This window comes from Molossus molossus, unplaced genomic scaffold, assembly GCF_014108415.1.
Source record: "Molossus molossus isolate mMolMol1 unplaced genomic scaffold, mMolMol1.p scaffold_m16_p_1, whole genome shotgun sequence".
Taxonomy (NCBI): domain Eukaryota; kingdom Metazoa; phylum Chordata; class Mammalia; order Chiroptera; family Molossidae; genus Molossus; species Molossus molossus.
Window position 1 is genome coordinate 108,463,060 of NW_023425344.1, and position 15,069 is coordinate 108,478,128.

The 15,069-nt window shown below is 35.8% G+C and overlaps 1 protein-coding gene across 2 annotated transcripts in view; it reads right to left on the minus strand.

The window, feature by feature from the left end:
* Positions 1 to 15,069, minus strand: part of PLXDC2 (plexin domain containing 2) — a 418,222-nt gene that overhangs the window by 46,636 nt on the left and 356,517 nt on the right. The window contains exons 10-12 of one of the 2 annotated variants that reach the window (XM_036242142.1): positions 9,452 to 9,512; positions 3,834 to 3,984; positions 2,369 to 2,407 (exon numbers count right to left, since the gene is read on the minus strand). In XM_036242142.1, the coding sequence (XP_036098035.1) occupies positions 2,369 to 2,407; positions 3,834 to 3,984; positions 9,452 to 9,512 (251 nt within the window). Of the gene's footprint in view, positions 1 to 2,368; positions 2,408 to 3,833; positions 3,985 to 9,445; positions 9,513 to 15,069 lie in introns of both variants that reach the window. The other variant, XM_036242135.1, reaches the window with a different exon arrangement.

Sequence of the window (15,069 nt, forward strand, 5' to 3'; positions counted from 1 at the left end):
CGGAAACCTATTTCCCAATGCGCTCTCAATAAAAACATTAAGTCTATAAGATGCTACTTATAAAAAGATTTTACGACCAAAGGAGAAATGCTAGCTACTCCATCTTTATTACCATCTTGCAGTTTCCTTAGAACACATGTTATCTGAAAGCAAGGGATTCATCTAAGCTTTGTTCCCCGCCGGGGCCCGGAGCCTGCAACAATGCCTTGCCGTTAGCAGGCGTTCCGAAGGAATACATGAATGAGTGAGCAAATAAACAATTAAAAGCTCTGAAAGCTTCTCCAGCCAAGAAAACTTTCATTTTTCTCTCACCCAGACTAACTCACACCTATTTCATCACAGTAATCTTTTGCTTATTCTGGTAGCACTATAGAATATTTTATTACAAACAAAAGAAAAGAGAGCATAGAGAATAATATAACAAACATGCATGTCACCCCCCCCCCTATTAAGAATTAAATGTTACAAATACAACAGAAGCCTCTTGGGAACCCTCCTCCACATCATTTATCTCATCCTACACTTCTTCCTCAAATGAGGAAACCCCAGCATCGGGACTTATACTCACATGGGACTTACTAACATCCCACTTTGAAAAATGCTGAACTGGAAGAAGGCTAAAATCCCTTTAAATACTAAGATTTTAATTTATTTTTAGATAGCATATATTTTGCAAGTGGTCATCTGTAAAGCTATCCATTTACTGCATTAATACAATAAGGAGCCCGGCTGGTGCTGCTCAGTGGTCAAGCATTGGCCCATGCACCAAGAAGTTGCCGGTTCGATTCCCCATCAGGGCACATGCCCAGGTTGTGGGCCAAATCCCTAGTGGGGGACGTGCAGGAGGTGGCCAATCAATGTTCTCTCATCAATGTTTCTATCTCTCTCTCTAAAAAAATACAATGATGAATAAAAAATAAATGAAATAACACTATGATACAGAAGAAAGACAATGGACAACTGATAGAATAATGATAAATATAAAGAGGCTAAGCAGTGTCTTTTGCAAATAAACTGATATGAAATCTAAAGTCTGTCTATCATCCATCCATCTATCTATCTATCAATCATCTATCTATCTATCTTTCATCATCATCATCATCATCATCATCATCATCATCATCTATCTAATTAGGTCACTAAGAAAACTTAGAGATATTTATTACTTAACCTAGACTGAGTAATTTAGGAACCATCTGTACAGTTATAGAGAAAAATATCCTAACAATTTTGACATACTCACAAAATCACCTGGGGCTGCAGAACTAAAGCTGCGTCTAGATCAATGTCGCAGCATGCCACACTTACATAATAGATGCTGCTAAGAAGGGGAGGAGACCCTCTTCCTGAGCTGAATAAACATTTACCAATTAAAAAAACAACTCTTTTATCAAGATCCAGCATACTATGATAGAGCAACACAATGGGCTAACATAGTTTAATAGGGAAAGAACTATTTTAAAAATTTTAGTCAATATTTTTCACAGCCTGTTTTGGTAAAACCTTTTTTTCTCAAAATTTGAAGTACCATCATAGATAGTTTTAAATTGGTTTAGACACACTTTAAGTATGCTCTAACTAAATGTTCTTTTGCATATTCAATTTTTGTCCCTTGCTTCAGATAAAAGATAAAAAGCCCTAGCACAATATATTCCCACATTGTTCTATTTCTTAATTTTATTTATAAAAGATATTGAATATTCAACTTAGTGAAAGAAAAAAAATCAATTGAAGTTAATGCCTGCTGTGTGTAGAAAATCACATACACAATTAAACCAAGAACTAGAGCAAGGAAGAATAGGAAGTCGTGCAGGGCGTATCAGCCTTAATCCTCTCAATCTTAATCCTCGCCGTTATCCCAGTACTCCACACAGGCAAACAACGAAGCACAGCACACACAATTTTCATTGGTCATTGGACTCATGTAGCTTTTATAGGCAAATAGATGATTAGAATTTCCTTCTACTCTTGAAACCATTTCACTTTTCAAGCCCATCCACTGAGTTCTTTTCATGTTAAATATCAACAGAAAGTGAAATGTAACCTCACTCTTTATTTATTTATGTTTTTAATGATATTTTAGAGAGAGAGGAAGGAAGAGAGAGATAGAAACATCAATGTGAGACAAACCTCGATCGGCTGACCCAGGACACCCCCCACTGGGGATCAAGCCCACAACCCGGGCATGTGCCCTGACCAGGAATCAAACCAGGACCTCTCAGTTCATGGGACGACGCTCAATCCACTGAGCCACACGGCCAGGCAATCTCACTCTTTATTAGAAGCCCCAAAGTCCTTTCTCACATTCAAAATAATGAAATGGATTAGTATCCAAAATGTTTATGAAAGAAAAAGTGTTAATTCCTACCTCCATTATCTTTTAGATGTAGTGCGATCTTGGTATCATCTGAAAGAGAAATTCAAAGTTATTACAACAGAAAAGAAAATTAAAAATGCATAAATCTCATGAGCAGTAATTGTCCACTAATGCCTTAATGATACCATGAATAGATTTTAATACTTGAGGTAGTTAATCTCTAGTTCAATGAGAGCAAGTCCAAGTTTACAAGACATAGGTGAACATTTCTTCGGGAGATCAAGACTTCATTAAGTATTATATGATTCTTAAGATCTGTGAGAAAAGTACACTGCTACAATTGTAACTTAAAATACATTTAAGTTTCAAAAATAAGTTATTGCAATTAGACTTTATAGTATGACCTTCTTTATTCGTTTAAAAAAATAAGATCAAGAAAAGTTGAATAGTAAAGATTTGCTAATATTCACAGATTTAACTTCATAAGTTAAATGCTTATTCATTGCTAATAAACATATCCAACATCACATGGAAAAAATCTAGCCCTTAATGGACAAAATGTAGGTCATACTTTTTTATTTCAGTGAGTGATTTTATTTTAAAGGGTAGAATTGAAATTGCAGGAATATTTTACAGGGTAGGATTCAAATCGCAAAAATATTTTCAGACTATATAGCAACCCAAATTATATGGATTAAAACGTGACATTGGTTTTAAATAGTTAAATAAAATATATTTCACAGTTGTCCTCCACCTTCCTATCACTTTATTCCAGTTAACTTTTAATGTTCAAGGAAATTTCAATGAAAAGCAAAGTTGTCAATTTGAATTCCTTATTGAAATGAAAGCAAGGTTTAATCCAGTAAAAAAGCGAGACCATCATTTTCCCCCTCAAAGCTTACTCTTGGCCAACAGTCACACTTCTCCCCAGTGGGACCATTCAGAATATTAACAAACTTTGGCTAATATGCCTTTTCCCACAATGAGTTGTACCCATGCATTAATGGACTCTATATGTGTCTCTTCCCTGGCTGATAAAATGTTTACTAAGGACAATTTCTGTGACATATATAGTGCCCTTCTATAGGATATGGACCAACAATTGTATTGACTATATTTCGGCAAATATTAGAATTGCATATGAATAGAATTATCTATTGTTCAGAGTCCAAAATCAATGAACATTTTATATAAATCTTGCCTTTCTATTATGTGACTAAAATGTTGAATTTAGTTAATAGAAAGTGTAGCAATATGAAGGGAAGTCTATATTTCTTTTCTAGGGAGGACTAGTAGGTACCATGGAAAGGTACAATACCTTAAAGAATCCCAGAATATATATTTATTCCATAATAACTTTATCTTTTCCCCTTTAGAAATATAATTTGCTATAAACAAAACAAACAAAAACAAAAACAAAACAAAAAAATCTTCCCCTCTGGAGAACTATTCCGGTACATGTCAACACCGTAAGTTTTCTCTCCTTCAGAAAATAACAAAACCATCTCCAGGGCACCTTCTGTGGGCAGGCTGGTGGGCAGCTGGGATGTCGCTGCTCTTCTGGTGGTGGTTAAGACCCTGAATTGTGTGGCCGTCGTCTGCATGGTTGTGGTGGTCTGAGAAGAACTTTCCACGGTCTCTATAGTGTCACACATCTTCTCTTTGGACTAATAAGAGAAACAAATGGGAAAACAATTGAAGAGTAATTATATATTATTTAAAATTACATCAAAGAAGTTGATCTGTAAAGCACAAAAAACTCTCAAGTCAACAGGAGGGACACATTTTTGTACAGGACTATATTTAGAGATTTTGCTAATTTACAAGGTATGTAAAATAGGCCAGAGGATAAATTGGATGAAACCAAGCATTTCCATCTTTGGATATTTGGATCTCGTCATTTTCTGCTGAAAACCTTTCTGTTTAAGATAACATTTCTGTTGCTCTACATTTTATATCAAAATATTTGTAAAAGACATGATGTCAAAAAAGAAAGAATATACAAGAAGAAAAACATGTGCACAGATATAAGGTTTAAAACATGCTTAGGAATGTGAAGAAAGAATGCATTCCCTCCAGGTCAAACTGATGATGACAAATTCTAAAAATCTGGTAACTGCTCCATACTACATTATTGTTTTAAGAATAATTCCCCACAGACTGAATGGTATGTACAATGTTGCTTCCCTTTGTGAAATATGGAGAGCACTGGAAGGGAATGAACAGCACCCATGTAACCACTTAGCCTATCTTTTTCCCAGCAGGGCTATACTGAGGACACCAGGGAAAGGTCATGTCCTATTTTTCACCTATAGCCTATAAAATAAATCCTATAACTGTCGTTTGTAACAATCTTCAACATTCAAACTTTTATGGTTTAGAAGTTGGTGCTTGTCCCTACCTCCTTGAGTAGATGATAACTATTCTGACATGGAAGGTACTCCTCCTACATGTGACTTTATTATTAAATAAATGCTTTTCTTACACTTCTCCTGTCATTATTGAAATGCGGTGCATTTTACTGCTGCTCAGAAAGGGTTCCTGACATGGCTTTCTTTTCACTAACTGGATATGAGACAGGTGTATCCTCTATTTGAACATCCCAGGGACCCATTCAATGACCCGGACTTTAGTTCCTGCATCTTCTCAGCCCCAAAGATCTCATGAATTCCCTCTTGACTCCACTTTAGTTATCATCACTATATCCTGGACATTATCTACAGTTAAAATACTTCACTTCTGATATAATAAGTCCAGTTATTCTATTTTTAGCCTATCCATGCACATGTTACTCAAATTCTTCTTATCTTGTGACTATATAGAAAACCCAAGCACAATTATTCTCTTTCTTTAGGGCTTGTTTGGTTTTCTATCACATCAACTTCTCTTTTCAATCATATCATGCATCTTTACCCTATTCTTCTTTCCACATCACCTTTTCAAAAAATCACCAATACTGAATATAGTTTTGTTTTTTTTAATCTACCCTTTCCCTGTCTGCTCCAAAGCGGGGTACAGCTGGAGAACAACCACAGAGACCCATGGGGAGCTCAGCAAACCTCCCTCCAGTATCTCAGCAGGACCCTCCAGGCTGCTCGGCAACAGTTGCCCACTTTGCTAACCTCTTCTCCCATTTCCCTAGAGATCACTCTCAAACCCTCTTCACTCTACTTAAAAACTCCCATCCCACAATGCCCCCTCCAATTTTATTCCATGGGCTCATCTTTCATTTCCTAAATGAAAGAGCCATCAGCAAAACTTATTATTACTTTTTTTTAGAATTCTTTCATTTTCTTTATAAATCAGCATTCTTCCTTGAATCTAAAGTAACCTATCCTTCTTTCCTTTTGCTGTAATAGGTGGAGTTCATTACTTCCAGCTGTTCTCTCAGTCTCCACTCTGCCCAGCTCAGCCCACCTCCTCAGGTATTGTTCTCAGACTTCCACTTAAACCACTTATGAAAATCTTGCTTTTCCCAGCCCACCGTCACTGAAATTTCTCGTACCAATATTCCTTATTTATTAACCTTCCCTGGTATACCACTGATTTTACTCATTGGCATTTGGCAGATGTCTACTTTCTAAGCTTGGGCTCTGGGACGCACATGCTCATCGATTCTCTGATACCTCTCTAAGGACTCCTCAGTCTCCTTTCATTCTGTCGACCCCTTGGAGTTGGTAGATTTCATGGGTCTTTCCTGACCCATCTTTTCACTGTATGCATTCTCACTACAATCTCCTCCACACCCTTGATTTCAATGAACATATTTATGTTGGTTATTCATAAATCTGTGTCTCTAGTCCACATTTCTCTCTTAGATTTTAGACCCAAATATTTATCTATTGACTTAACAGGTACATGTGGATGTCACAGATATCTCAAACTCATTAAGTCTAAAATTGGACTTGCCACATATTAGTCTCCTCCTGTGTTTTTATTTTCCAAAAAATGAAACAAAAACAAACAAACAAAAAACACTCACACACAAAAAAAAACAGTATTGTCAAAAACCTCGAAGTTTAAGGTAAAATTTTGGACTTGGTTTGCCTGTGGCAGTAAAGATAAAGACTATAAATACAAGTAGACTGCAATACAAATAGATTCTGGATAAAAACATGAATTTGAAAGCATTACAATATTCACAGGAAGTAAAAACAATCTCCAAGGGTGCCTTTCTATTGTCTCTCCTACAAAACAAAACAAAGAAAAAAACGGTGTTCCATACAGACAGTAGGAGCAGTAGAGAGTAAGTACAAATTAGGGCTTGCTTTGAGGGCAAACGTGTCAGAAATCAATGTTGCTCTGAGGAGCTCCAGCTCTGTGCCAGCAGAAGACAGGAGCGGTAAATCTAGACCTCCACTCCTCACACTGAGACAGGGACATGGAGTATCCTCTAAACCTCAGGGTCCCTTCATCAAACCCTCTGGTGGAATGCATCACCTATTTAGGTCCTAGGGATCCCTATGCAGTAAGAGCAAATAATGAATGACTTATGTAGACTACCCAAAACTTTAGATACTGCGATCATCCAATACAAAACATTTAAATATTATATAAAATACTTAAATAAATGAAATCTAAAATTTAAAAATAAACTAATAGTCTATAAAATTACTTGGCAGATTAATAAAGGGTCAAATTAAAATTTTAGAAATAAAATATATTTTTTAATTTAACTATCACAATGAATAGATTAAATAGCAGATTAAACAAAATGAAGGGAGAATTAATATCATAGAGAAATAAGAAGCAAAGAAAATAAGATTGATGATACACAAGAGACACAAAAGACACAAGGAGGTGATGAGAAGGCCAAGCCTCACTCCAAAGAGCTCAGAGGTGAGAAGGAGAATGAAAGAATGGAAAAGATCAGACTGAGCAGTACATTTATCAAGTTTGATATCCAAGTGATTAGAAAACACATTTTTGAGCATATGTAGATCACTGGTTCAAATTGCCCATGTGCTCTTCCATAAAAATGTTCCAACCAATTTTAAAGAATCAGTATTATATAGAACATGATCCCTAACAACAACTTAATTAGGTTAGAAGTCAATAATATGAAGATAAATAAATGTAAATATATATAATTTGTATATGCATTATAATTTATAATTCAATATAATTATAATAAATATATTAATAAGATTGATGGATTACAGACCTTGACAAGTTGATTCTAAAATTTATATGAAGAACAAAAGCCCCCAAATAGTCCAAACACTTATGAAGAAAAAGGACACTTGTCCTATGGATTAGCAAAATTTCTTATAAAACTGTAGTAATGAAGACAGAGTGACGCTAGTCAGGGTATCAACAGGCTGAGCATTAGAAGAGGAGATCCCAGAAACCAAGTCTCTGTCTGTGTGGAAACCACACAAGAAAGAGGTGGCTTTGAAAGAAACTGCCAAAATGAAAAACTATTCAATAAATGTTGCTTGAAATTATCCATAAGAGAGAAGATCCCCACAAAACTAAATTTCTCTGTTATACACAGAAAGCAATTCTAAATGGAATGAAGATTTTAATGTGAAAAACAAAGTTTTAAAACATTTAGTAGAAGCCCATTTGGTGTGGCTCACTGGTAGAGCAACGACCCAAAAACCAAGAGGTTGCCAGTTCGATTCCCAGTCAGGGCACATGCCCAAATTGTGGGCTTGATCCCCAGTGGGGGGTATGCAGGAGGCGGCCAATTGATGTTTTCTCTCTTTGATGTTTCTATCTCTCTCTCCCTCTCTCTTCTTCTCTCTATATAAATCAATTTAAAAAAGAAATAAATAAAACATTTAGTTGAAAATATATAAAAATAACCTTATGATGTTTGGTAAAGAAAGTCTTTTTAAACGATACACATACACACGAAACTAACCATAAAATAACAGATTGATTGATTTGACACATTAAATTGTGAATAAATGGTAACTATATAAAATCTTAGAGAAATTAAAAACATAACCCAAACATGGAAGAGACTATATACAAATGGAGATACTAGCTAGAGCAATAATACAACAAAAATAAAATAATATAAGGAATAGAAAGTAAGGAGGAAAGCTGTTGTCACTTATAGGTGAAATGATCGTGTAAGTAGAGAACCATTAAGTATCATGAGAAATATTTTTTAAATTTGTAAGAGAGTTTTGTAAGGTGGCTATCTATCAGATTTATTATGTCTGTTACCTTTAGTCAATGATGACTTAGTGTTATGAATAAAAAGAAAATATAACTACTCAATAAAATAAATGAGAAAAAGATATGAACAGGCATCCCACAGATGAGAAAAAACAGAAGGGGAAACACAGAAGACAAAATAAGAAAATACAATCAATCTCATTAATGACTGGTGAAATGTAAATTAAGTTGATAACAAGATAGCATTTTATACCCATTAGATTTGCAGAAATAAAGAAATATGGCAAAACTAGGGTTATACAATAACGAGAACGTGAAGGAGTTCCATCCTGTGCTGGTACTGTAAGTTTGCAAATTGGAAGATGTTTGACATTTACTTTCAAAGTTCAACATATACCCAACTGACAGGCAGTAATTCCACTTTAAGGGATGTTAGAGAAACTTCTGCGGATTTGATTCAGGAGGCAATCATACAATCTTTTTGTAATAGAAAAAATATGAAAATAATGTCCATACACAAAAGATTTGAGGGAAGAAAACATGACGGTAAGAATATGGATCTAGCCAATGAACATATATGCGCTGCTCATGGACACGGACAACCGTGTGGTGAGGGCCAGAGGGAGGGGAGTGTAGATTCTGGGTGGAGATAGGCAAAAGGGGGTACAGATGGGGGACATCTGTAATAGTGTCAAAAATAAAAATAAAATAAAAAAAAATAAAATGTTGATATTCTAATGTAACTATATAATAGGGATCTAGGATGGCAGGGCTTGATGGTTTGGTTTTGTTTTCAAGTTGTTTTACTAATGCATTCCAGTACCTCAAAAGTGCCTGGGACGTCAGGGGCACACAGTAAATATCTGGTAAGTAAATGAATAGAATATTCATACCATGGAATATATACTATGAAAATGAATAAACCACCACCACAGGCACCACCATGCATAAGTGTGAAGAAGAGATTCTGAGTGGTAAACTCGAAATTCAGCACACCTGTACCTCTTCAGGGCATCCGCTATCCACCCAGTCCTGGCGATGACGATCAAATCCACTGGAACATCTTCAGAGAAGACCACATTGCAGTTCAGAAAAAGAAGTAAGGGTGCAGAGTGAAGGGCAAACATGAAAAGAAAAAGAATGGTAAGTAGTTAATTCTCACATTTTCAGTTTAGCACATCATACACTTTCTTTTACAGACCTACTGATTGGAGCGGCTATGAAGAATTAACAGTGTTCTGTGTATCAAGTCCCTCCCACGTGGTCATGCGATTAGGGTCCAACATGGTGACAAATGACTCCACCAAGGCCCACTGCACTGTGTGGGACACTGGGATCCCTACCTAAAGGTAAGACCAATTGCTATTCAACGAAGTTGGTTTTCTTCATTTCCTTTCTCATCATCCAAACAAATGGATACAGAAAAATATTTTGCAGGTATCATTTTTCAGGATTTTATATCCTCTTTCTTGTTTTTTTTCAAATGTAAGACCCACAGTCATGCAAACACTACTGTGTTGTAAAGTGTTAACTCAGCACGTCTGTGGTATTCAAACCCACACATTCCAAAGTAAGAATTGGCCCTTGTCTGGCTCCAGATGATAAAGCCCTTGGAATATCCTGCTGGATAAATGCAAGATAGTTTATGTTAACAGTATGATATATGGTGAAGGTCTATTTTGTTCACCTGGAGCCCTGGGCCATGCTGTATCAGTTTGAACTCTGTGGTGGCTGAACACTAGAGATAAGGTTAGTCATGGAGAATTGCATATCTATGTGACTGATCTCCAGTAGAAACCTGAACACCAAGACTTGGATGAGTTCCCTTGGCAGTACATGCTGTGTGTGTTCACACATTGTTGCTGGGGGAATACATGCTGTTGGTATGAGTCCACTGGAAGAGGACAACCAGAAGCTTCTCTCTCCTGGACTCTGCCCTGGGTGCCTTTCACCTTTGCTAATTTTAATCTCTATCCGTTTGCTGTAGTAAGTGGCCACGTTGGATTTCGCAGCTTTCCTGAGTTCTGTGAGTCCTAATGAATCATTCAACCTGTGTGTGCTTTGAGATCCCTAACAACACTATGAATAGGTCATATCTAAAAAGTCTAATTCAGAAAGCACTGGGCTAATAAGATTTTCTTTACTCTTTCTCTCTTCCTTGACTAGAATAGTTTTCTTCCATCTAGCTACAGTCCATTAATTTATTTAAGACACAGAAATTACATCTTACTTTACCTTTAACTTTTCTCCTTCATGTAAAATGTTATGTGCTTATTTACCAAACTTGATTGTGAACATTTTAAACTTATGGCCAGTGTCTTATATGATCATACAGTATGACTGACACACAATTTCATTTTCATATTAGAAATCCAAAGTATTGTTGTCTGTCTATTAAAATTAAAGATTTACATTGCTTCTGAATTTTAATATCTATCTATACATTTACATATAATATACAATAATCCATATAAATAAATGCTAATCTAAAGATATTTACATATTTTAAAAATAAATGAAGGCTGCTGAACTTTGGTCTTTGTTCTTATAGGGCTTTTGTGCGACTATCCTTCCCCACTTGTTTTGCAGTAGGTTCACATGATGACTGCGTCTAAGAATCTTTGCCAGAGATTATGCACTATGGCATGAATGAGCACAATTTAATTCAAGTGGAATGTGAAAACAACTCTACTGTCAACAGAAAAAACACCATATCTATCATTTTGCCCAGACATGATTCATTAGATCTAAGCTATTTTATGCCTACCATCTGTGTTGAATGAGCATAAGTGTGGAATAAACATCAGCGTGTGATCTGGCACGCTAGCTCTGAGAATCCCCAGTTGATCAAGGCCATCTCTGGTTACCCACAGAAAATCTAACATTTAGAGTCTATTGAATTCCAGATGAGTTAGATGGTTATTTCCTCTTGTTCTTTTTGCCTTTCAAGTTTGTTTAAATGTTGAAAAATATACACATTGACATTGTGTTTTGCAAGATGGGGATATATGAATTTCTACAATAAAAGTATTTTGGGGAGTTACCTGACCACAAATAATTAAATGGAATAGATTATTTTTAAAATACAGTTTGTTTTTACATACTGAATTGCAGATGTATTCAAAGCCAGTGGGAAATAACAACTTTTACCTTATATTATAATAAGACAGGTAGTAAAACTTAAATTTATAGGTCAACTAAAATTTTATCTTAAGTAATAAGTCCTTTAAATGGTTAAATCAATCCCAGGACAGCATATAAAAACAATGCATTTTTCTTGATTTATTAAATGGCCCCCCAGTTATATTGTGTGAAATTAGGTTCTATTGATAATATGTGATTAAATTAAGCAATTCATTTATTCGCAATTGATTCTCTGTTAATTGATCTGCAGTTTACTGATTGCTCGGGTAGGAAGGATTGACAATGGCCAACAAAAATAAAATTTAGTTTAAAAGCTCATGCATTCTGTAGCTTACAGTATCTTAAAAATTAACACAACAGGATGCTGCTTTTTTAGCATTTCTTATAAGCTAGTAACCTAAATAATACCCAAAAGCAATTATAAACAAAAGAGTGTGTATGCTATACATTATTAAGAAAGAAACACCTTTAGGTTATTTCTGAATTAAAAATAAATCCAAAATCACTTTTGAGATCAACTTCCTCTCTCCACTGAGTAGCTGTGTTGTTCTTCTAAAACACAGAGACATTTAACCATGTCATGCTCTGGCATATTGATTTCCAGACATTGTTGACACTGTTAACCAAGAGGCTCTTCTACAGTGTAATCATCTCGTATTCCTGTTGAACTGTGTATTCCTGGGTCTAGCTGTCCAAGAAAGAGTCTCTGATAATTTGGGTTTAGCAATTTTCATTGTAAACAATCACCCCGGGTGGTTCTGACCACACTGAAATTTGAAAACCACTAACATCCTATATGGTGTGTCCATATGGCATGCCCCTTCCCACTGCTCCCGCCCATCCCTGCAGCCTGCTCTATGCCCCTTCACACCCCTTCCTGAAGTGCTGTGCTCTTCCATGCCTCTGCCCTTGGATATCCTTGTTTCTGATGAGAAAACCCAAGTGAACTCAAGCCTATCACCTCCAAGAAGCATCTACTTTCTTCTGACCCAGAGGGTTAGCAACCTTTTCTCAGTGTCCTCTGATACAACCCAATGTCCAGTGCTAGTGTTTATTACTACACTACAGTTTATTGTGTTCGGGTTTAACTTAACAAGACTTCGGGAAGATTGTGGTTCAGAGGGAGGTTTTGGAGTCAAACTGCTTGGGATGGAATTTTGGCTTGGGCACAAAACAAGTGTGTAATCTTAGGCAAGTTATTTTTCCTATCTATGCTTGTTTCCTCTTCCGTAAAATGAGGTAGGAGAGGTTATGTAAGGATTGAAGTTAGAGCTTGGTACACAGCAGTATTTAGTAAATGTCAGCTGTTTTTCATACCTAAGTAATGACTTTGTGGTAGGCATGTAGTAAAGTCAACAACTGTTGAAAATGAACCAGTGAGATTTTCATTATATTAACAATATTTTGGAAAATTTTTAGGAATTAATTGTGAAATTCATATTAATGTGAAATGTCCTTTATCATCATATTTGGGAATTAGTATTATAGAATCTTATGAGAGAAAATAAAAGTTTTTCTCAGACATGGAAAAAATCTTGATTCAATATTTATAAATGAGGCAGAGAGTACATGGTTTTGTAAATATTTCTCAAAAATGGATTTAAATATGTTTATTTAATACATATCCTAATTTGAATATGTTACCAATGTTGTATGGAAGAAGTTATTTCCTTCTTCTCATTGTTACCTAATTCCAAAACAAATGGAAAGTGAGCTATACTTCAAACTAACTGTACTATTCTCCCCTCAATTTTAATGGAATATTGATTTCAAAGCCCCCAGGGACCATGATAAAGTGGACCCTATTTTTTAATTTCTTTATTGATTTTTAGACAGAGAGGAAGGGAGAGGGAGAGAGAGATAGAAACATCAATGACAGAGAACATCAACTGGCTGCCTCTTGCATGCCCCACAATGGGGAACAGGCCCACAACCTGGGCATGTGCCTGACCGGGATTGAACTGGTGACCTCTTGGTTCATGGGTCGATGCTCAACCACTGAGCCACACCAGCCAGGCAAGTTAACCCTATTAAATAAGGCAGCCTAGAAAACAAAAAATAGTTTGCTCGCCCAAGAGATTAAAGTATAAATCTCATCAAATCTCTAACTTATCTCAGTTTTGTAGAAAGGGTTTCAGAAATGGCCCTGGCCAGTTTGGCTCAGTGGTTAGAGCATCAGCCTGCGGTCCAGAGTGACCCGGGTTCGGTTCCCACTAAGGGCACATGTCTCGGTTGCAATTTGTCCCCGGCCCTGGTTGGGTTGTGGGGGTGGCAGCCACTTGATGTGTCCCTTTCATTTGTCAATGCTTCTCTCTCTCTCTCTCTCTCTCTCTCTCTCTCTCTCTCTCTCTCTCCCTCCTACTCTATCTGAACAAAAAAATGGAAAAATGTCCTCGGGTGAGGATTAAAAAAAAAAAAAAAAAAGGGGGTTTCAGAAATGACTTATTTTATAAGGGTAATATATTCAAGTAAAGGAAATAGAGTGAATGATATATATACATATGCAATACAGAAGGATTAAAACTGAAGTGTGTCTTACTGAACAATTGAGCCATGTATAATTTCTCCAGTGAGAAGAAACATCTACAAAAGAGAAGTTAGGAAGGAAACTTCACTGAATCTTAAGTCCTGGTTGGCAGTTAGGTTCTAGATCAGGAACCAGAAAATATTCTGCAAAGGACCAGATTAAGTATTTCAGGCTTTGCACTCTGCATAGTTTCTGTCCTAAATAGTTACTTCTGCTATTGTGCTCAAAAGCAGCCACAAACAAAAGCAGAAGGAAATGGGTGTGCTTATATTTACAAAAAACAGGAAGTGGATCAAATTTGTGCCATTTGCTATGGTTTGCTGAACTCCTTTGTAGATTATCTAAAAAGACGGATCTATAAAATTCTGAAAATTTTTGGAAAAATACCTCATCAAGGTGTCTGTTGATTTAAATGGTCCTTGCAGCCTTAGGTGTATTTCTCAAAGTGTGCAATGTAATGGAAAAATCAATTGTAGATTTTTGCCACAATCTGCAAAAATGAGAAAAATGATCCTTCTGCATCAAAGAAATAGATATGCTTTTTAAAAAAGCAAAAGTATTTTAGATGAGAAATAAGTATAATGAAAAACAGCTATGATTATAACTATTAACATTTTATCATAAGGTGAAATAGATAACATGAAGCTGTAAGATATGAACATTTTATTTTGTTTGGAAATTTAAAATTTTTAATTGGAAAGGTAGCTCAAATTTAAAATTTTGATTCTAATCATTAATCTCAATAAAAATTAGCAAAAAATAATATCTTATTTCCTGTATAGAGCACACTTATTGTTTCTAATTGCCCTTAGGCATGAGATAAGTGATTTCACTTCTAAAATACTTTCTCCTGAAATTGGAAACTTGAGCTGAAATTCTTTCAGGATCTTTATGGCTGAACCACTATGGGAGTATTAGGTGAATCTATATATAACCTATTACAGAGACA